Source organism: Ailuropoda melanoleuca, chromosome 15 (genome assembly GCF_002007445.2).
Source record: "Ailuropoda melanoleuca isolate Jingjing chromosome 15, ASM200744v2, whole genome shotgun sequence".
In the NCBI taxonomy this organism is placed as follows: Eukaryota; Metazoa; Chordata; class Mammalia; order Carnivora; family Ursidae; genus Ailuropoda; species Ailuropoda melanoleuca.
This window is the reverse complement of record NC_048232.1, coordinates 46,448,591-46,472,737: the sequence shown is the minus strand read 5'-3', so window position 1 is coordinate 46,472,737 and position 24,147 is coordinate 46,448,591. Positions and strand designations below refer to the sequence as shown.

General features: G+C 41.8%; 1 protein-coding gene across 1 annotated transcript in view; it reads right to left on the bottom strand.

The window, feature by feature from the left end:
* The window catches only part of TPH2 (tryptophan hydroxylase 2), a 105,177-nt gene that overhangs the window by 24,904 nt on the left and 56,126 nt on the right, over positions 1-24,147 (bottom strand). Inside the window, exon 9 of the mRNA XM_019795719.2 lies at positions 13,729-13,855. Within this exon, the coding sequence (XP_019651278.2) occupies positions 13,729-13,855 (127 nt within the window). The remainder of the gene's footprint in view (positions 1-13,728; positions 13,856-24,147) is intronic.

Sequence of the window (24,147 nt, the reverse complement as noted above, 5' to 3'; positions counted from 1 at the left end):
CTTCACGGCTGACTCATCCCTTCTCAGGGTTCTGAATCTACAGTCATTTCTACAGAGAAATTACCTTCCGGGTAGGCGATTGTGGGCTTAATTACAGGTCAACAGTTCCTGAAACTCAATCAGAGGAGCTTTCTGATGTGCAGACAATCCATGGAGATGCAAAAGTTTCCTGAAGTACCAACAGCTCTTCCATCAGGAAGCATATATAACAGCAAATCAAAAATTATCTGACCGCTAAGAAAGTCTTCCTCCCAGAAGCCCCCTCTGGTCATCCTCAACCTGACATAAGTGCTTTCCTTTCCCTGTTTTTGAATTTATCAAGTTCTATTTAAAGCCCTCTTCACTTCTGTGTAGTCCTCACTAGACTATAAGTCCCCAAGGAGCAGGACCATGTTTGCCTGCTTCACAGTTGAATTCCCACTGCCTGACACATAATAGATGTTCAGTAAATGTTTACCGAATAAATAAACAAATGGGCCACGATTCTGTCAGAGTTGCGGAAAAGATGTGTAGTAGGGATACGGCAAGGTCACGCCTTTGTTAAAACGCCCCTTTTCTCACCAATTACAGCTTCGGCTTGTATCTTGGAAGAACTCAGTCCTCTTCATTAGAGTTGGGGGAGGAAAAGGAGAGCAGCCCAAAAAAAGTTTTTGTGAGCGCTGAACATTTAAATGTTTCTAAATTATGCCATTTTATGGTATCTCCCCATGTTTTATTACAGAGAACTTTAAACCTTGCTAGTTAGACCCCGACATAGGACCCCTGTGTACAGACATAGAGACACATCCAAAATGCATCCAAACTAGAGCAAACAACGTCTTTTGGAACTCTTCCAATAGCTTCTTTGCGTACTTTTATGCTAATGCAACCATCTTACAGCCCAAACAGCCAAACTGCAAACACCTGGCTTGAATTCTCAGAAACTTGAACTCATCAGGAGGAGCAGCTGAGATGTAAAACCCCAAATTTATGGCTTTCTTTAGTTATTAAGGGAGTGCCACATGTACGGATGAACAGCGTCACTCCTAATCTGCTTGCAAAGTTTAGTCAGGAATTCATATCTCATGTGCTCTCGCGGGCACAAACAATATTTATTCATTTGTTCTCCGAAGCTGTTTTCTGCAAGTTGCCTTTCTCGGTGTTCACTCAGGGGAGGTGTGCTATTAACTCTGGGGTGGCCTCCTCCATCTCCAGGGAGAAGCCTGACATCTTTTAGGGGAGGCCTTACCTTTATAATTTATGGTTAAAATGCTTTACATTGCCAAGTGGCATGCTGCCGCCATCTGAAGCCCCTTTGTAATATAAACTGCATAGTCTGCATTTCAGAAGGGAAAACATGAGCTGTTGCAAGGTACAGAATTACTCAAGGTCACACGGGGGTCTTTCCTGCCGTTGAATCTTACTGAGATGGCCACCTTGATATCTAAGTGCGCAGTCACACTGAATATGCCAACTAGCAGGAATCGGAACCCCCACCCTGCCCTGCGCTAAGCAGCTTTACAATGCATTATCTCGTTAGTCCTCAACAGCTCTGCGAGACTCAATCCTATTACTGTTCTTACTTTAAAGATGAAGAAACTAGGGCACAGACAGTTTAATTAACTTATCTACCGTTGCCCAGCAAATCAGTGACGGAACCTGGATGTGAACCTAGGTAATTTGACCCGAAAGTCTGCACTCTGGATTTACCCACCCACTGGATGGCCTCGCTAGCCGGTCCCTAAGGCGCACTGGCTCAAGGAAAACCACGTAGTGTTGTACAGGGTAGGCTCACTCTATTTTATTCCGCTTTCCCTGTTACTCCCTACCAGAACGCTTCTCTGAGATCAAGTCTATGGGGAAGGATATTGATGACTTTACACAAAAAGAGAACAATAGGAAGGATGAATATGAATTAGATAAAAGTAGCCCTCACTGACAGGGACAACCTAACACAAAGTCAGAAAAGGGAAGATTAAAACATGTAGGGAAACCAATTTTTAGTTAAAAAAGAAAAAGAAAAACAAACAAAGCTCATTAGCTACGTAACATTCTGCGACTTACCTGAGTGAAAAGTCATAAGCCCATATTTCCAGAGTACCTCCAATTGATTCTTGCTTCTGGAGATGTAAAAGATACAGTCTCTCCTGACAGCACAGGTGTTTGATAAATGGAGAAACATCTCGTTGCTCCCTTTTCCAAAGCCAGGACTCCCTTTATGTTCCTATTTGATGTGGCGAAATGACTTCGGAAAAACGAGAAGGCTATATACCAAATGTTAACAGTGGTGATCACTGCTCTGATATGACAAATGATCTTTAGATTCTTTTCCTTCCTTATCCATTTTTTAACATTTTTTTCCTACAGTGAATATATGTCACTTTTGTCATAAGGAAGAGAAACAAAGAGTTTTTGTAAAGACTTTTCAATAAAGGAGTCCCCAAGTCACCCTGCCTCAGCCTCCCTTCATCGCCGAGGGAATGATTATTTACGGACACTATAAAGGACAGACTGGCAGACCCTGAAAAGAGCGATGAAGCCCCGTGGGTGATTTACTCCCCTCCGCCTTCCTAGCATTTCTTACTTACACCCACTGCGGATTTAAGCCCTCAAATGACAGCATTTCCATTCTCTGGGAAACCTTTCCCCACTATGAAACCCACTCATCGGAAATATTCCAGAAATGCCCATCTTTACGATGACAAGCATATAAAACTCTAAGCAAATTATAATATTTCTATGACGGGAACAAAGAGATTTTTAATCACCGTGTGTTCAATCTCATGTCGTGTTTCTTATTGTGTTTCCATTCATTGTGGTGCCTCATAATGCACAGTAATACATTTTACATCTACTAAATGCATTCTGGGTTTTTATATCACAGTTCAGAAGAATAGCTTCGAAAATCCTTTTGACTCCTTTATTTGAAAACTACATTTGTGGAATGGGGTAATTAAATTCCTATAGTTCGCTATAATATTACCTCTGCTATTCTAGCTCATAAAAAAAAAAAAAACCCAACCATCTTCTCCCTGCTTTTGCTAGAAACGGAATTACATCACAGATATTTCTGTTAATACAAGTCTAAGATTTTGAGAGCCTACTCCATTATAGTTAAACCAGAAAACTCCCTCTTTTGTACATCTTTATGGAAATTAAAATGACTGCAGAAATCTTCTGTGCTTGATGAATGCATACTAGCTTACTTTGAGGAGAAAAAGTAAGAAGGGCTCCATGTCAGGGCTTTTGAATCACAGGAAGAAGTTATCTCTAGATGAAGAGATCGAGGATTTAGGGCTTTAAATGACTCTAAAATTAGGAAATCAATAATACAGAATCTTTGGTGCAGTTAGGGTAATGGTAAGATCGAGTGCTATCATATCTGAGCATGACATAGATAATGGCGTGGCATATCTGTCACAGAAGTATTTCATTCCATCTGCTCCTCCTTCAGTATCAGGTGGTAGGAGAATATCCCCATTTTAAAGAAGACATTGGAGGCATGAAGTGGCAATGTAATCTGTCCCGGAACACAAGTTTAGGAAGTAACCAAGCTGGTAATCATATCAAGAAGACAATAGATAACATATAGGACAAGGGGACTCTTTTGCCCTGTTGGTAGGAATGTCAATTGGTGCAGCCACTATGGAAAGCAGTATGGAGTTTCCTCAAAAAGTTAAAAACAGAGCTAACGTATGATTTAACAGTCTCGCTTCTGAATATATGTCCAAGAGGAATAAAAACAGGCTATTAAAAAAGATGTCTATGCTCCCATGCTTACTGCAGCATTATTCAAAATAGCCAAGATATAGAAACAACATAAGTGTCCATCAATGGATAAATGCATGGAGATGTGGTACTCAACGGAACATGATTCAACCCTGAGGAAGAAGAAAATTCTGCCATTTGCACAACATGGATGGATCTGGAGGACATTATCCTAAGTAAAATAAGTCAGACAGAGAAAGATGAATATTGTCAGATCTCACATATGGAATAGAAAAAAGCCAACCTCATAGAAACAGAGACTAGAATGGTAGTTACCAGGGGCTAAGGAGTGAGGGATAGGAGGAGGGATTGGCAAAGGGTACAAACCTCCAGATATAACATGGAGAAGTTCTGGGGATCTTAATGTCCAGCATGAAGATGAGAGTTAATAATACTGTATTACATATTTGAAACTCTCTAAGCATATACACCTTCACAAAAAAGAGATGGCGATTATGTGACAGGACGTAGGCGTTAGCTAACTACTCACTCATATTGCGATAAGTATATCAAATCAGCACATTGCACACCTTAAACTTCCACAATGTTGTATGTCAATCATACCTCAGTAAAGCTAGAAAAAGAAAAAAAAAAGCTGGCACTCAAGCCCCACTGGACTAACTTGGGGTTCAGGTCCTTTCAATCACATCGCGCCACACCACACACTGCCCATCAGACTACCCCAGAAGCTGCTTCACCGAGTGCTGAGAGACTCCAGCTGCTGGCTCTTGGTGCTCCTGGACGGATAAAATGAAGAGGGCACAGCGCTCACGCGGCCCGCAGGCAGCGCGCACTGTTGCCAAGGCACCTCAGTGTGTGAGTCTCCAAGTAACTAAAGTAGGTTGTTGGGCTTTTCTCCCCTCAGCTGCAGTCACACAACGGCTCTCCGAAGCCCCTAGGATACAGTTCTAAACGACGAAGAAAGATTCGAGTTGCAAAAATACACAACTATTCTGGATTGCAAATCAATTTGTTTTTAACCATAGCGAGCAACGTAGAGCTCACTTTTTAATTCCAAATACCGATGGTGTCCTCATCATAATATACATAGATGGCGATCACCTCATAATGGCAAGGATGAACGTCGTAAGTGAAACATACAGAGAGAGAGAAAATACCCTTGGCTCCAGCATCAAAGTTCCCGGAAGAGAGCTACAGTCAGAAGGAAGTGAGCCCGGGCAAAAGGACGCAAAAGAAAACACTGAAAAAGTTATGCTTTATGGGGCTAGCTGAAGAAATACAGTGTTCCTACAAGGTGCTACAATTTTTCTATATGCACAGAAGACATAAAAGTGAAAGTAATGAGTTGGAGTAGATACTATTAACTTTTAATTAAGTTACTCTTAGAAATAACACACACACTGATCATTTGCCCAAACATCTCAATTAAGAATATATAAAAGTGCATTCCTTCCAGCTTTTTGTCAGCTTTGTATCAAATGATCCAAACAGCTGAACTAGTTCAAAGACTCTACATGGAATAAATAAGCCTGGGGCTTATTTCAAGCTTTCTGGAGAGATACTGAAATGGTCATTTTTAATGTCATCCATCTTCAGAAAGAACTAGAGTTGCGTGTAAGTCTCTTAAAAGCACACCTAAGTTCCCCTCTCCCAGGCAGGTAGGCAAAGATGAGTAACCGGGAAACAAGCTAATGTCCTCCCGCAGGCAGGAAAATATTAATTAGCAATTCATAAACTAAGGTTACCTTTACAAGTACACTTCGAGTGTGAATTATGGTCGATTATTAGTTTAAGACTGACTGTACATTTCATTACCACTCTCAGCGTGAGAAAGTCCTGGTTATAACTGGAAATTCAAACACACTTGATTCATGACCATCAAAAGCCACAATCAATGCAAACTCTTTTACTTGGAACAAATAAATTATTTCTTTTGATAAAGTACAAACAAAACATTATATTATTAATTTCCTGACAATCCTATTCTGGAAAAAAACAAAAATTAAGCTGGTAACCGGTTCTCTGTTCACAGTGAACTCCACCCTTTCAAAAATCATTCTACGCTTGTATCTCCTAAACTTTGTTCCTTGGACTATTAAAAGCTTAGGATGCTAATATGCATTCCATAGAAAGAGACTTCTGCAACCATATAATGCATTTCCTTAATTCTCAAGTTCACTGTTTTCACATTTTAACATTTCTAAGATGGAGCTTTATCTTACAATGTCAAAAACTTCTAACTTAAACTTTTTTCCCCTTTAAAAAAAAAGCTATTAAATTACAGGTATATTTTACAACCAATGACATCTTAAAACGGTTGAAACATGGTAAGTTTGGAGAAATAATTTCTTTTATTACCTGTGGAGATTTACCCTGCAGCTTACCACATTAAAGTCTCTGAAAAGTCCTATACTTTACAAACAAAGCTGTTTTCTTTATCCAATTCAATGTTTCCCAAACATATTTGTCCATGGATCCCTTCTTTTCTAGAACTCAAAATAACATTTCATGAGACTAATGTTCTGGGAACACATTCTGGGAAAGATGGCTTATTCTTTTATTACCCTTGGCCAAGAGTCTTCGCTCATCAGCTTTCCAAGACCCAGTGACAGAAACCTTCAATCATAAAGTGAAGGTAAACATGTTTCAGGGTCGACAGAACTGAATGGATGACCCAAAACTCTCTGTAGAGAGAAAATTCCAACTAGGCCAGAGGCCGATTTATTCTGCTTGGAAACATCTGTGGTGTATTCATACTGATTGCTTTCTCCACAAATGATGCACGGCTTTGTCTGTTTCAAATGCCTTTATGATGTGAAAAATGAACAGACTGAATTGAAGCCATCTGCGTGGTAGGATGGGACACACCGTAGGACGGAACGCACCGTTGGGTGAAAGGCACCCCTGTACATTGCCCGACGTTTGGAGGGAAGAGAAATCCATATTTTTCTAGGACTGGTTCTTAAATTTACTTCATCAGCAAGTTACTATTTGTGCATTCCCATAAAATTGAATAAAATAAGTCATATGCCCAAAAAGCAGGCAGCAGGAGAGTTTGAGAGCAGACACTCAAAATGGAACCAATGACATGGCACTCATTGATGCAAACGTCCATTTTTAGCCCCAGACTAAGTCTTAAATAAACTCATCTCATACCACACAATATCTATCTGCCAATATTCTATTAATCCAGTTTGTAGAAAAAGTATGGAAATACGGAACTAGGACTTGAAGATTACCGTGTGCCTTTTGAAACAGACTCAAGCATTGTCCAACAGGCCCACCTGTCTAGCAGGTCAACTGATTGTCTTGGACTCGCAGAAGCGGCATTACCAGGGACCTCGTCAGAAATGCCAGATCTCAGGCCCCATTCCACACCTACCTGATCGGAATCTACCTTCTCACAAGATCCCTAGGTTATTACATACACATTACGGTTGGAGCAGCATTGGTCTAGGCAATATAACCTTTCTCGGACTTCGTGTTTACTACTCACCAGGGCCCAGATGTCATGAAGCTAGCTGCTCACTTGTGAAGGTGGAAAACTCACAAGTTATTTTTGTCTACTAGACATGCAAATGCGTCCTGCCTGGTAGGAAAGACACCGTCAAAGTCATGGGGGTGCTGCCCTGTAGAACATAAACCATTTTGCACCTTATTCCAGAATTCTCTTTCAGGGAAGACATGGTCTCAGTCCCTCAATTTATCATCCTGCTTCTCCCTCATTAATGAGTTAAATAAACCTTTGACATGTGCTCAGCACACATGACAATCATGCTTCAAACTGTTCATGGGTTCATTCAAACCCAGTCATCTCTTGACAGAGATAGGATACTCATCTCTAGTGAACCCCCAATAGCCACCCTTTCTTGGGAAAAACAGTCAGCAAACAGTAATTAAGAACATCCACTCTGACAGAGAGATGAATCCAGCATGGGTGGAGCCCTCAAGGATGGTAGGTCTAACGTATCATCTAACTTCAGCTACAAGGGCTGGCCACTGAGAGCGTGTAGTTCCGCTTCAGCTTGCAGGCACAGTGTGTAGCCAGAGAACATTTTGTTTTGTTTTAATTTTTGGATCTGAGGGCCTTTAGGTGTAATGTGTATTCTCCAGTTCTCCACAAGCTCCTATACTCCTTACGATCATATATGAGGCTGTTTCACACGTGTTTGCGACCTCGCTGGCCCCTGAAGGCATTGACGTTTACACCCCTTAAAGAAGGCACTAAGCTATTAAATCCACTTAAGCCAGCGCTGCGGTGGGAAGTGGCTCGTCTCAGAATCACAGCACACTCAAAGCGGCCCTTATTGGGAATATTTTTGCATATCTATCATGTGCAGACCCTGGACCACTATGACGAGTATGAAAAGAGTGCAGCTGCTAAAGCCAGTGGACTTAGTCATTATCCACCAGAGGGCACATTATTTACACGTCTAACAATGCATTTGAAATACATTTATGAAGCGTCATCATCAATTTCTTCAGATACAAAAGAGTTTCATTGAAATGGTTCTCCGAGCATAGAAACCATGGCCCACATAAACAGCAGAGATAGCTTCATTCTCAACACTGAGCATTACTGAAATGTCAAAATAAATACCATGCAGAAATGCGGCAAGAAGAGGCACTTTAGCTATAGGCTGTAGCCTGGTCCCTCTGAAATCAGACCCAGGAGTCCAAAAGCGGCTCTGGACAAAACAGAGTTTAGTGGGGCCAATTTGTCCTAGTGGACGTTGCTTTCTTCCTTGGATGGACTTGTGGACAGCACATCACAGAAAGTTCTTAAGTGTCTGCCTTCACAGGCGTGACTCTCTGTTTCCTAAGTGCTTAAATTCACTAAACAAGGAAAAGCAGGCACTACATAAACAGAGTCATTAATAATATAAATCTCACCCAGAGGAAAAGAATAATATGGCCTGTCTCATTGTGCTGCATAAATAGTGATTTCTGTGGTTTTCCATTTGTCCTCTCTATGGATTTTTCTCCTTTGGTACATTTCATCTCTCATTTTACTCCAGTACTTCTTCAGGGGACTTAATGGGAACAATTTTGAGGAAATAGCTAATAACACCTCCATTTCTCATCGGGACAGCTACGAGGCCTCACCAACCACCACTATCCCCCCACCACTGGACCTTTCACACCTCCCAGTGAGGCCTTAGTTAGCCCTTAATCTCTTAGCCTTTATACCTGAGTCATTAAATTGGGCTTCTAGCTACAGTACATGGCTTGAGGGTCATTAATATGCAGTTATCCAATAGGTTATTTATTCCAGGGTTTACTGGCCAGAATCTGTGTTTTCTTTCAAAACCACCTTCCAGTAGTTTTCCGTTCACTTTCTTTTTCACTGAGAGAAGGGATGTGGTTTCAGAAGTCAAGAGAAGTTTTAGTAGGGTTTCAGGGAAAATCTCCCTGGCCTCCTTGCACTGGGAGTCTTTCCTCCATACTCCCCACATCACACAGAAAAAGCTTTCCAGATTTCTCTTCGGTCTGCGAACCACTTTTCAGAGTAAATGGGCAGTCTATAAAACTGGAAGGAACTGGAGGAACTGGAGCTGCAAGGCTTGTGAGAGGTGGGAAAGCAAAGGGGGTTGGTGTCAGGGCTGCTCAGACAACATGCGGAAAAGAGGAATGAGTGGATCAGGCAAAACTCTCCACTGCATTTAGAAGAGATTCAAAATCTTTTGTGTTAAGGTCTTTTGCAAGTTTGTACTCACTTGGGTTTGTTTGGTTGGTTGGTTGTTGTTTGCTTGTTTTAACTGTGAAAGCTACTGCAAGAGTCCAGAACGGTTGGCTCTCTTAGGGGACACTTGATTCTCCTTACCTTGTCACCAGTTACTTCTTACATACAAATGAACCTGTCTGCTGGCCCCTGCTCCCAATTCTGAATCCCAGTCTCCACCACTGAACTCAGAACTCAAACACATTCGGAAGATTCACCTTAAGTCCACTTCTACGTATCTCTCCTACTAAAAGCTGGGAGCGCCTGGTTGGCTCAGTTGCTTGAGCATCTGACTCTCGGTTTTGCCTCAGGTCATGATCTCAGGATCACAGAATTGAGCCCCACGTCGGGCTCCATGCTTAACCCAGAATCTGCTTGAGATTCTCTCTCTCCCCCTCTGCCTCTGCCCCTCCCCCTGCTTGTGCTCGCTAAACTAATTAATTAATCAATTAAATCTTAAAAAAAAAGCTGATGCTGATTCTGGGTTTTCCGTATTTTTGTGTACAAGGTCATGAGCTCCTTGATTCAAGTACTACCTTTTTGTCTTTTTCCTATTCCTACCTCACGGTATCTAGGACTCTTTACCCATTTAAAGACTGTTGATTGGTGTTTGCAGAGGTGCAGATATAGTCCAGGAAAAAGCAATGAAAAAAATGAGAGAGAAAGAGAGAGACATGATTAATGACCTAATGATCTTTAACAGATGGAAGTATTTCTGGCTGTTGTAGCTAGGGCAGTCCATAGAGAAAGGCATTAGAACCATGCTAAGGAATATAAGTTCCAAAAGAAAACTTACTCATACTACAGTTTACTGGCCCTAGTAGAACAGGTTTCAAGGTACAAGTGTTTGTTCTCTCTTGCAAATGTAAGAATAGAAAAAAAAATAATGCCCCCCCCAAAGATGTTCTGCCCTCTTCCCTGGAATATATTCTCTTTCCAGATATAGTTAAGAAAATGGATCTTGAAATGGGGAGATAATTGTAAATTATTCGGGGGGGGCGATCTAATCACATAAGTCCTTAAAAGCAAAAAACCTTTCCCAGCTATAGCCAACGAAGAGAGATGGAAGGAAGATCAGAGAAATGCAACATTGTGGCTTTGAAGACAGAGGAAAAGGGCCATGAGCCAAGGAATGCAGGCAGCCTCTAGATGCTGGGAAAAGCAAAGAAACAGATTCTCCCAGGGGCCGCCAGAGAGGAACACAGCCCTGCTCACACCCTAATTGTGCCTCTGTGTCAGACTTCTAAGCTTATGAAACCGTAAGATAACAAATTGGTGTTGTTTTAACACAAGTTAAAGTCATCCGTAATTTGTTAACGGTAGTGATATAAAACTAATACAAAAGGCTATCCTCGTTTTCAGCATGGTCCTGTAAAGCGATGAGCAGGCATTCACTTCTGGACCCCCAAGCCGGAGAGATGTCTTATCCTGGCTGAAACTGTCCCTCCAGTCCTTTGTCCTCCCTTTTCAACTTGGCTGACTTTGTCATCTTTCAAGATTCCACACAAACGTTCTCTCCTGTGAAAGAGCCTATAAATTCCCCAAATGTGAGGCCCTGTTATATTCTTGATGAATGTTAGCTTGAATGATGGACTTAATTATTCAAGGGAAATTTTCAAGGCATGGAAAAAGTTCTAAAATGTGGAGATTGAATCAGAGCTAAGGTTTGAGAATTAAATAACAGAACTCAATGGTGTGCTGGTTTTAAAATATGCCTACAAATACACAAATACTCTGACACGCCTTTCTTCAAAAGGTGGAGACTAATTTCCCTCCCCTTGAGTATGGGCTGGAATGAGTCCCTTCTAATGAACACAATATGGCTGACATCAACAACATGTGATCAAGTCACAAAAGTCATTACCACCTCCTCCCCTTGATCTCTCTCTTTCTCCTCCCTGCCCAATCCCCTCATTACTTGCTCTAGAGGAAGTGATTTGCCAATAGCCACATGAGTGAACCGTCTTGGCAGAAGATTCCTAAATCTTCAGACAACTGCAGACCCAGACCACATCTTTTTTTTTTTTTAAGATTTTATTTATTTATTTATTTATTTATTTATTTATTTATTTGACACACAGTGAGAGACAGGGAGAAAGCAAGCACAAGCAGGGGCAGCAGCAGGCAGGGGAGAAGCAGGCTCCCTGCTGAGCAAGGAGCCCGATGTGGATCCAATCAAAGGACCCTGGGATCATGACCTGAGCCAGAGGCAGACGCTTAACCGACTGAGCCACCCAGGCGCCCCCTGCCCACATCTTGACAGTAACCACAGGATGAGTCCCTGAGCCAGAACTACTCAGCTAAGTTGCTTTCAAATTCCCAAACACAGAAACCATGAGATAATAAATGTTCGCTGTTTCCAGTGCCTAAGTTTTGCAGTGATTTGTTATGCAGTAATAGATAGCCATGTACATGAGACACAAGCCCTCGGGCAGAGCTTGCAAATTGGAAGTCAAGATCCTGATTCAGTCTACAAATATATTTTCCTCAGCTCATCATGTTTTTTATGAGCCAAAATTTAAAAATCATTTAAATTCATTTAGAAATCTAGATTTCCAGTCTCTCTCAAAAATGTGGAGATCTGGCCACAGAAAGGCCTGCACGCCAGTCTGGCAGCTATAAGTGAGAACTGAGGACCTGCCGTCTGCTGCCGGCTCTCCCAAGCCCCCTGGAGCCCCCACGAACCCTGCTAACTACTCATCGCTAAGCCGACGCTAACAGCCTGGCCTTTGCACTGCTCTTTCTCTTACATTAGAAAAATATTTCTCATTTCTTATATCCTTGTGAAAACTAGGAAACAAAAGATAAACTGAAAGGGCTTATGTGTCATAAGAAATCTAGGAGAACAGGGGCGCCTGGGTCGCTCAGTTGGTTAAGCGTCTGACTTTGGGGGCGCCTGGGTGGCTCAGTCATTAAGCGTCATTAAGCGTCTGCCTTCGGCTCAGGGCGTGATCCTGGCGTTCTGGGATCGAGCCCCGCATCAGGCTCCTCTGCTGCGAGTCTGCTTTTTCCTCTCCCACTCCCCCTGCTTGTGTTCCCTCTCTTGCTGGCAGTCTCTCTCTCTGTCAAATAAATAAATAAAATCTTAAAAAAAAANCCCCTCCCTCTCCCCCTCTCTTTCCCCCTCCCCCCACTCGTGGGCTGTCTCTCATATAAATAACTAAAATCTTTAAAAATAAAAAAAGAAAGAAAGAAATCTAGGAGAACACTTATTTCTTGGTGGGAGAGAAGAATATCCCTGCATGCCTAATATGCCATCAATGAGTATCTGCGTCAAATACACACAACTTAAGATTCTAGAAGCTTTGTTCATTTAGGCAAATGGACTGGCCCTGTCAATGAGTTGGATAAAGCTGCTCTTTCTCACCCTGGGCTCTTTGAAATGGGGTTAAGGTAAGGACGATGAGTTTGCTAGATTTGGCTTTGAGCATCTTAAAGGAAGCCACCAACATGACACTTTTCCTCTCATATTGCTTGTTTTGAGAAAAACCTTGTTGAGAACACAGTAGCTATCAAATCTTCTGGTTTTGTACTTACAATAATTGCTTGGCTTCAGCTTCTTCTTGCTGACTCAGATTATGTCTGACCACACCCCTACTGACTAATCAGAAATAATATCAAGCTCACCCCCTACCTTTCCATAAATGCATATATTACTATTCCTAATGTCTCTAGGAAATAAACACTGAACTACAACATAAGTCAACGAATTTCAGCACACAAGCCAAATCTGGCCCACTGCCGGCTTTGATAAATAAAGTTTTATTGGAACACAGCCACACTCATCCATTTCCATGTTGTCCATGGCTGCTTTTGCCCCATGGTGACTGAACTGAGTAGTTGTGACAGAGACCTTATAACCTGCAAGCCTAAAATATTTATTATCTAGGGACATCTAGGTGGCTCAGTCAGTTAAGCCTTTGCCTTCGGCTCAGGTCATGATCCCAGGGTCCTAGGATCAAGTCCCCCATTGGGCTCCTTGCTCAGCAGGGAGCCTGCTTCTCCCTTTGCCTAGAGCTCCCCCTGCTTGTGCACGCACTCGCTCTCTCACTCTCTCTGACAAATAAATAAGATCCTAAAAAAAAATTTACTATCTAGCCGCTCCTTGAACAAGAAGGATAAAATGCAAATATTCTGATAGTTAATAAGCTAAGAACACATTGTGCTTCAAAGGAACAGAACATGGGAAACAGCGAAGTCACCATGCCGTCTCCAGGGCATAGTCAATAACTCTAAAGTTTGCTTTACCTTACAACGGACATAAATAGAACAGTGTTTTAAATTGAAAATGAACTCACGGTGGCTAGTTTCTGAACATCTTCATCTGATGCTCCCAGAGATGCCAGGCCTATTTCTTGCGAAAACTGAGCAAACTTAGGGTCCGCAAGTAGTGGAACATGTCCCAGGAGTTCATGACATGTGTCTCTGACAAGAAAAACATCGTAAAAAAATATTATACCAAAGGCTTTAAACTATCACTGGTAGAACAAGACTTAATATCCTAAATATGACCTTGGTAGTATAATCACCGTGACCAAATTTCATCAAGTCTAAGACTTTGTTTTAATCACCCTTTAACATCTCTGAAATCCAGATGCACCTTACAATTCATGGCCTCTTCAATTATATGCTATCCAATATTTGTAGTAAATGACAGCAACAACTATTTTCAAGTGCTTAGCATATGCCAGCCACATGGATACATACACTATCCCTTTTAATCCTCAAGAGAAACTTAGAGCATTAAAGTAACTTACTAATACAAAATCCTATAGAGCAGTGGTAGGCAATCCACAGTCGCAGGACAAATCTGGCCCACTACCTGTTTATAAGTAAAGTTAATCGGAACACAGCCATAGCCCATTCGTTTATGTATTGTCTATGGCTCTTTTTAACTAGAACTGCAGAGTTGAGTAGTTGTGACTAAGACCATATGGCCTGCGGAGCCTAAAATATTTACTAGCAGGCCCTTTACAGAAAAAGTTTGCTATGGTGATAAAGCCAAAATTTGAATCCAGCTTATGGTGACTTCTAAGCTGTTGCTTTTAACCCTTAAGTTGCACTGCTGGTTATGTTACACGTTGCAGACACCAGGAAACAGAAGACAATCATATTGTCATCATCAAAGTAGCTTTCCCCATCAATGAGTTATCTGCCCATAACACAAGCAAATCCCTTGAGCCTCCACAGTGGAAAACCTTCCCGGTCCTCTGCTTTGGTTAGCCTGGACTAGGAAATAACAGAAGCTTACATCTGCTCTCATTTGCCTGAGCTTCCATTTGGAGCCAATGATCAGGCAAAGGCAGGTAGGTGTCACAGGGAAGCAAGGCAGATGCCTTCCTGAGTCATTGTCATGAATCACAAAGTGTTCCCTGATACCAAGCTATATTGGAACGAATTCCCCTATGATTCTCTGGGAATGGATCAAGAAGCTGCAATATTTTATTTTCTTGGCAAAAAGTAATTAGCAGGTAGTATTTGAAAGATGTTTCCTGATTTCACCTGGGCTCCTCTCGAGTGTATCACTTCAAATAGATGCTAGAATATAAATGCCAGGTGCTGTCACTATTATTAAAAGTATAAAGTACATCGGGTGGTTATGTGGTTGAAGCAAGTCGATGGTGGTCAAAGGCACAAAATGGATGCCTGCATAAAACAGATGGCGCCACTCAATCAAAAAATCTTGTTCCCACAACTCAAACCACATCCCCAGTCTGGGCCAGCACTTCATAGGTACATCAGGTTGAATGAGCAGCCAAATGAGCATGTGGAGACAGGATACTAAAAGAAATTCCCAGTTTATTCCCTGTCAACCGTGTGCCAATAGCTTTCTTTTTTACACATGACTGAATGTGTGGAAAAGAATACATGGTTGTTACTCTCCAATCATATTACTCAAGGCAGAGAATTAGACTCATTGGATTTTAGGGCATAAGGAGAATGTAAATATTATCTGAGTCCTTCATTTTATCTATAAAGACATTAAAGACAGAAGGGGGAAAAAGAAAGCAAGCTGACATATTCTGAGCTTCTGTTATGCGCTGGGTACTGTACTAAATGTTCTCATGTCGTATCATATTCTTTCCTTACAAAGAAGTCTTATTATTCCCATTTGATAGGTGGGGAAACTATCATTCAGTAAATTTAAGCATCTTTCCAAGGTCACACTCTTAATAAGAGACAGATAAGATGTGAAATCAAATTCCTCCAACTTAAAGCTGTGCTTTTCCTGTTCTGTTGTTTTAACTAGCAGATGTGGAGTAAATGAGAAGGGGTAGGTCAGAGGGCACAGCTTACATTATAGGTAGGGAGAGAGTTTAACCAAGCTGGTTAGCACAAGTGAAATGTAGTCAGTACGTTGCAAGTCTCTTTTCCTGCCACTCAGTGGCCCTCAATCCTCTAAATTACCTGAGGAGTCTTTTTAAAAATATCAGTGACAGGATCCTACATAAAACCTATTCAATCCAACTCCTCGGGATAGATCAGAGCTTCTGTATCGTCTCAAGAGCTCCGAGGGTGCTAATAAGACAGCCAAGGTGGAGACCCACTGTCATAACAGATGATGCTAGGAGCTCTCCTAGCGGCTTCCAGCAGCAAGGAATTGAAACGAAAGCCGAATGTGATTTTGTACCTTTGAGCTGCCCAAATTTAATTCCCCTGAAATTACATCAGAATAATAGGAAATAATGGAAGGTGGTGAAAGAAAGCTTACTAGAGAGCTAATTACTCCTCGCATGTATTTGATTCAGTTAAAGCGTCTAATACTTCTTTGCTGGGAGCAGACCCCATCGATGCACTCCTGTGACTGGTTTCTTAAAAGGCCATGCAGCCTGCATTGATGCTGGGATCAGGGTCAAGCGGCCCATGATGGATAAAGCTGAACACCTCCATTGTGGCCTATAATGTGAATACTAAAGCCCCCTTACCTATCCAGGCGGAAAATATGACAACAATAATTCCAAAATTAGACCAAATATCAAACTTTGGGGAAATACGGAAGGTGGCGTAAATAAAATAGGTAAGCGAGACTAAAATAACAAGTATTGTGACCAACACATATCGAATGCTTGCTATGAGCCAGGCAGGGTGCTAAGTGCTTCGTCATGTGAGAACGAGACAGGTCACTGCTACCATGGCAGTGCGTTTGGGGCGCAATACTGGATTTACGTTTGAGCTTGTTACACCCTTGAAGAAGGCTGCTGCAGAAGACAGTCTTCTATCTACCTAGGTATAATAGAATTCAAAAACATACGCGAAGAAGGGAGTGAAAAGTTGGCAGCTAAAAAGGAAAAAAGAAGGAAAATACTAAGATCCAAAGACATTAAGGAGTCAATTCTCTGTAATAAAAAAGGAGCTATCACCTAGATTTTAAGTTAAGGTGCCATTATCTGAAACCGATAACTCACAGCCAACCTAGGAATGTTTAATAGCATTCCAATGACAAGGTAAGCAACTATTTGTAGAAGAGGATAAAAGAAATAAATCTGAAAGAATGAAATCATACACTACAGCAGAATTTACTGTTTCATTAGGAATGAAAGTCTGGGGGGTACCTGCATGGTCAGTTAAGCGTCCGACTCGATTTCGGTTCACATCTTGATCTCAGGGTTGTGAGATCAAGCCCCACACCCAGCTCCATGCTCAGCAGGGAGTCTGCTTGAGATTCTCTCTCTCTCTCTGCCCCTTCCCCAACTCCTGCTCATGTTCTCTAAAATAAATAGGTACATCTAAAAAAAAAAAAAAAAAGAAGAAGAACGAAAGCATGAAGCAAGATGTCTAACAGAATTACTGATGGAACGTGAGGGATGCCCTTCGCCCTGTTGTAAGTAGAAATGATAGCGTTGTTTCTCACTAGTTTGTGTCCTCCTCTCAGTTCCGTGTCCCCGCAGAGACTCTGAGAAAGAACTGCCACTCAGACTCCTGAGCAAGTGTGTGTGCAGTATGGACAGGAAGCCCACTTCTCATTGAGCCAAGGCTTTAAGCACCTTTATTTCAAGACCAGAAACAAGGTTATCATCTTTTATGACTGGTGCAATGTTCTCAGAAATAAACCCTATCCCAGTGTCTTTGGTTTAGACATAGGGTATAGACAAAGGGAACTGAAGTGCCTGGAAACCCTTCAACCAAACAGCAAAGAAAGATGTTTAATGTTACTCACAAAAGCAATTACTTAACTTCGAAAAGTTTCTTTAGTTTCTCTGACACCGAAGGATTTAGAAGCTGGGGTTGACTACGACATGGAGACTGAAAGAAGTTCCAGACTATTGGGAATCTGAAGGGAAAAGGCTGAGTCTTCTCTCCAACCTTTGTATCAGTCAGGTTCTCTTGGGCTGAAATCATGCGGTTTCACCCTATTTTACAAAGTGCAACGGTTATTATGTCCCGCATATAAAGTAGTTCACGATCCCTCCGTCGGTTGTGTCATCCACAGCTGGGACCCCTGAGTATCTAATTATGAACAGGTTTCTGAGGTGAGCCCACAACTATTGCCTTATCACACCAGATCTCTCTTAAAAGATTCAATTATTTGGCTATAATTGCACCTGTCAGCACATGCTGCCTCCAATCTCTACACATCGGCAAACTTTTCTCTTTTTAACTCGCATCCCTTTGATGCATTTTCGCCTGAATAATGCTTTCAGAAGCCTTTTCACAAAAGCGCTCTGTTCACTGGAAATGTAGGACCTTTCGAAACTGTTAACACTGTAAAACATCATGCCTCCTTTTGAAAAAAAAAAAAAAAAAGAAAGAAAAAGAAAAGCTAGAGCTGATATCAGACTCTAAACTTTTGCTGCTCTAAATTGGAATCTTCTCTGATAAGCCCTGTTAGGAAGATTTTAAAGCCTGCTGAAATGGGCCCACAAAAGGGCCTGGGCAACATGCCTCCAGGGAATTCTTAAATCATTCTAAGAAAGTCCCGATCATCTTCCTGCTGAGAAATAAGAGTCCTGGTTGTTAAGTTCACATTCAAAATGAGTCTGGCATTTTTCTCCTCTTATCAGTTTTCAAAGCTGACTCCTCACGCTATGGGTTGAACAACTCCTTTTTATTTCTGCCGTAAATTAAAGCCTTTAAGAAGCAGTGAGCCAGCATCCAACATTTGGTTCCCATCCCAAATCAGTGCATCTGTCTTTTAAATCATATTTCTATAGGTTTTGTTTGTTCCAAATGACACAGAAGCCAACACAGTAGCTAAATCATGAAGAGAAGGAAAGCAAGATGAGTGGGAGGGGTGGGGAGCTCGCGCTGGTGAAAAGAAACAGGAGGATGAGCTGGGAGGCAAAATCGGGTGTTTTTTTTCAGCTTTCACACAACATTTGGTGGGTGAGTGCAAGTAATCTGGGATAACACTCCGGGACGCATTGGAAAGGGGGTGACTTGGTTTGTTTTCACCGCACCAAGGAGAGGATAACAGGAATTAAGTTGGTATCGAGGCAAATTTTCTTCAGCACTTGCCTTGCAGCCATATATACAGAGTTCCTTTGGTTTAGACTTAAAATAGCAAACTGTAAAATCTGGCCCAGATAAAATTTTAGGCAGCCCTTATGATCACTCCCTCATCTAGCCCTATCGCCCGTGTAGATAAATAGATATGTGGCCCTCTTTCTATGAAGCCGAGCACTTGGATATCGCCCTGGAGGAAATCTTCTTTACTTTTTTCCCCCTAGGAATCATAAGGAAGGCCACCAATGTTACTTTCCTTCACTACAATTCTTTTGAGACTGACAGAAGATATTATAGTTATCTTTTTTGAAAGTTCGTTCAAGAAGCATTTATTGTATGCCTATTACATACCAAGTACTATGTTAGGAACTGATGCTTAAAAGTAAATAAGACATAATCCTAGAATAACTCCTAGCAAAGTCACCTTATGGTTCCATAAAAGGGCAAACAGCAAGTACTAACTTTCCTGATCAGGGAGAGACATAGTTTCCAGTTCTTACAAGTCCCATAAAAAGGCTGCAAGGGAAACTTCGCTATGTCTCTAGTTCCCCTGTCATCTCAGATACTTCTTATTTCTGGAATAAATAAGAGACTTTTAATTCTTTCTCTGTTGCCTCCCCGAATTTCACTAAATATTCAGGATGCAATATAAGAGAATGATGAATAGTCTACACTCAGAAGACAGAGCCAAGTCCGTTTCCCACATTCCTGCATAGGCAAATGACTCAGAGGGGTTCCGTGCAATAGGACTGTTTTCATCGATGGAAATAGTCTATATCTGCGCTGTCCAGTATGGCAGCCACTTGGCACGGGTGGCTACCGGACACTTGAAATGCGGCGACTGAGGAACTAAATTTATAGTCAATTTAATTTTAATTAATAAATTTAAATAACCACATCTCTACTGTATTGGACAGCACAGATGTATTGTTTTCTCCTCTTCGGAACGGAAATTACATGCGTTCCTAGCTCACGGAGTTCTTAAACAACATAGTAAGATAACACATGGAAAACATAAGTTCCCAATGAGTTATGTATTATTCCTCATATTACATTGAATTAAACTTACAGCAACATCTATCGTACTCCAGTAAGGTTGCTCTTTTGGAAGATATTTTATCATGTATACAAGAACTTGTTGTCTTCTCCAGGGCAGATGTCATGCCATGTTCGTCTTTGGGTGCCTGGCACATAACAGATGCTCAATTTAACTGTCGTTTTAACTCAACCAAATGGAGCAGGGATGATGGGACCCTATGGCTCCATAAAGAGGTAAATCCAAGCGCGTCCCAAGTACCGTTTTCCTAATTTCTGGTGTAGCATAAGGGCATTGGACTAGGTCTTGGTTTTGCTATTTCCTAGCTGTGTGACCCCAGGGAAATGACCTGACTCCCTTGGACGATGGATTTGCCACCTGTTAAATGGTGACGGTCCTGCCTACCTCATAAAGATGAGTGGAATGATGCCAGCCCAACAGAACATGTGTGGGAGGGGTCAGATCCCTTTCTCCTTCTCTTTTGTGGTGGCTTCCGTACCTGTCAACAGACGTAACTCTCTGCCCAGCAGTGAAGACATAGCACCAGTGGTTACTTCTTCCTTGCCTAAAATTCAATCACTTTGAATTTCTTCTTCTGAACTTGCAATTTAAAAATGCAAATATTCCCGAAAAAAAAAAAATTCTCCCAGGTCATCTCAGTCTTCCACACGTGAAGGCACAGAAATGAGCTTCCCCCTGACTACGTGGCGCTGAGGGAATGAGAATTGTGGTTCAGGTGTGGTGTTAATTTTAGATGACGAGCCCCAAGCAAGGAGGGCAGACCTTGGAGGGTGGGGGTGGGAGGGAATCCTGCTTTGAATCTGCTTACATGTATCTAAAAGCTATACCCCAAGTCACTGTGGATAACAGCCTTAAAGAACAGAAACAGCTCCAGCAGGCACTTAGATGTAAGTTCAGTTTCAAAATGCACACGTTTTAAATAATGTAGACTGCTTTTTTTTTTTCATAGACTATCTATTGTTAGAGTGCTTGGGGCTCTTGAGACAAAAGGCCCTGTAAAAAGTCTTAGGGGTTATTTTTGCTTTTAGGCACCCCACAAAACTAGACACAATTTTATGATTGAAAACTTGGGAGTCCAGGTCTAGGAACGTACGTGGCCTTGTAACCATGCTGGAATTTTATGAGGCCCATCAGCCTCCTCATGAATTTAACAGGTACCAAGAAAGAGTGGACCTATTTGATATTTATATAAAGCTTTTTTTCTCTCTGCAAAGATCAAAGCATTATTTCATTATCCCTCACACAGAGAGGTTAAGTGGCTTGCCGACAGTCACCAGTCACGCTGAGAGCTGATAGCAGGGCCTGGATTTCAGGCCAGCAGCCCATAGGTCCTTCTGCCTGAGGACACGGACACAGCACCCTCCTGTCTGCATTTCTACCCTACAGAGAGGAGCTAGCCTCTTTCTCCCAGGGGAAGAGGAGATGCGTCCTCTTGATAAATAGGGCAGGCTTTGGCCCTGTGAAGATCAAAGGAGAGGGTGGGCTTCGAAAAAAGAATGGTAGGACCAAAGACTAGATGGGACCTCATAGCTCTAGCCCATGTAATAGGCACAGACAGTACTGAGGGTCCTGGCAAGCAGGGCCACCAAATTAAAGGAAGGGTGTTCCTTTATGTTACTCTTACATAAAATTTGTAAATTAGAAAAACTAAGAATCTATTCAACTTCACACATAATAGGTTTTGAGTTTTCCTCTTTAATGGTACATTTAACATAGAATAGTCGCTAATCTCCCCATCACTGACACGAACTCGAGTTCAAATTCTGACTTCGTCCCTTACCACCAGCTGTGTGACCTTAGGCAAGTTGCTTAACCTTTCTGGGCCTCAGTTTCCTCATCCATAAACTCAGAATAGTAACAGCAACAACCCCTCAGAGGGCTGTTGTATTAAATGAGTTCAATCCACATACAACATGGAAAATAGTGCCTCGTCCATAACAGTCAATAAATACATACTTGTTAATAGTAAAAAATATTGTTGCTGCTTCTGCTGATACCGATACTGCTGCTGAAGTTATGCATTGGTCTAGAAGGGATGAGAGTACTTTCAGGTCTTAGGACCTCTATCTAATGTCTTAACTGGCCCAGGTAGAGTCCAAACCAAACCTCTCCTGAGGGGGAAGACAGCTGCCATGTTGAGGGTGTGAGCTCTGGGTTCAAATGCAAGAAAAGGATGCCGGATGGGATCGGCTTTCTGAGAACATGCCATTTTCTGAGAATCGCTAGTACTAACACTTCTCTGCAATCCTGAACGGCAGCAATGCTAATAGCGCCCGAGGAAGCCAGTTGGCCAGGCAGGGAGCTCGGTGCTGTGCTCCGGTGTCCTCTGGGAAAGAGCACGTTTAAGCTACACAGAGCTCATAGGAATGAAGGGTAAACTCTCTAAAGGTCTGGTTTATCCTCCCAGCACCACCGTAAGGCCTTGCCCAGACTTGCCTTCAGTGAAGCCCGATATTAAAACACCCGAGACAGTCAGGGCTTAAGTCACACAAGTTCACATGCCCAGAATCTCTCCGACGGCAGCAAGGAGGGAAAATTGAGAATGGAAAGATCCTCTTTTTCCTCTCATTACAGACCTAGTGAGAGGCATCTGTCAGATCAAGAGAGGGGCAGCCAAATTTTCTTATAAATGTGAAAACCTACATCTTTACCTGCTGGTATTATTACTTAACAAATGAGGATTAATGTCTGAGCCACAAGAAAAGAAAATAAATGACATTTCTGCCAGTTTAAGGGAGGGTTCTGTTCTAACAAGCAAAGGCTAAGCATAAGAGTCATTTACTTTGCTTAGAAACAGATGAAAAATACTGTCGGAAATAATTCACTTTTATTTTTCCTGTAAAATTGAAACACAGCAGCAATTATAAGAAAAATCACCTGACTGCAAAGCCTTTTTTAAACTTTAAAACAGTTATATTTACAGACAACATTAATTGCCCCTAAAATGTTCAACTGCGACAAGAAAGAATTCCCTTAATGCAAATGCATTTAGTGGTCTTGCGGCAATAGACCCTGCAATATTAGTCAATGGTGTCATGAATTATTTCCTAATGGTGGAAGTTTGCCCTTTGATTTGAAAAGTGACATACCAGGAAAGAGCAGAACATATACCCACATCACTGTGTGCTGAATAATCGATCATCCCATCGCAGCTCTGAATCAGGGACTCCCGGAATGAAGAAGCTTATCCTATGTTGTGCCAAGTATGTTTTTGTTACTAGTATGTTAAGCCCAACATCTGAAAATAAAATAGAATTAATCTTTTTAAATGTTTTCACTCGAACATTGTTTAAAGGGATTCCTGGTGCAGAACTGCATTATTACTTTGGCAATAGTTCTTCTGGAAAGACAGATATTGTCCTGGCTTGATCTCAAAAAACTGATGTTAAAGAATGTAGGTTTATATTTAAAATTCCTGGTTGCTTCTCCCTGAGTAATAGACAAGGGGTAGAGAGGTTGTGTTACAGATGTGTATTTCACCACGGCTCTGGGCAATGTTTACGTTTCAAAGGATACCCCGTGCAGAACCACAAAGCATCTGGACACCTCCGTCCAGAAATCTAGATCAGGGTAGATTAGGCCTCTATGGAGAAGAACAAGATCAGATTATATAGGAGTGTGTGTGTGTGTGTGTGTGTGTGTGTGTGTGTGTGTGTGTGTAGGATTAATGCCTTAGAAAATAGGGTCTGCTTGCCCTACCCTTCTTCATTCGTGAGATTTCAGTCAACCCACACAGCTTCTGGAGGAAAGCATAAAATTTGGCTCCAGGAGAATACAGTTTTCTTGAACTACATTTCTCATGAAGAGCGCTGCGTTTCTAAGATACCACTGGGCATCAGGACTATAGAGGTCATTGAAAATCATATACATGAGTACATGTGCACAGGCAAATTCAGCTAGCAGGTGCTCAACCTCCACCTTGCACAAAACACGTTCAAGAAGCCTATAGGAACTACGAAGAATAGAGACCACAAAGCCCCTCGAAGGAAGTGTCCAGGGAAGAAAAGGCAAAGGACTAAAAGCAGAACTAGGGAGAGTGTAAAATATACCACATCTGAAAATCCAAAGCACCTTCTGGAAACCAGAAGCCTGATGTCAGAGACCAAACCAGAGAGGGAGGGACAAGGCCCTCCCTGCAACTTGCTTCTCTTCCCAGTATGCCTCCTAAATTGAATTACCACCAATCCAGCAGGAAGCTTCGAGAGACCAATCCAGA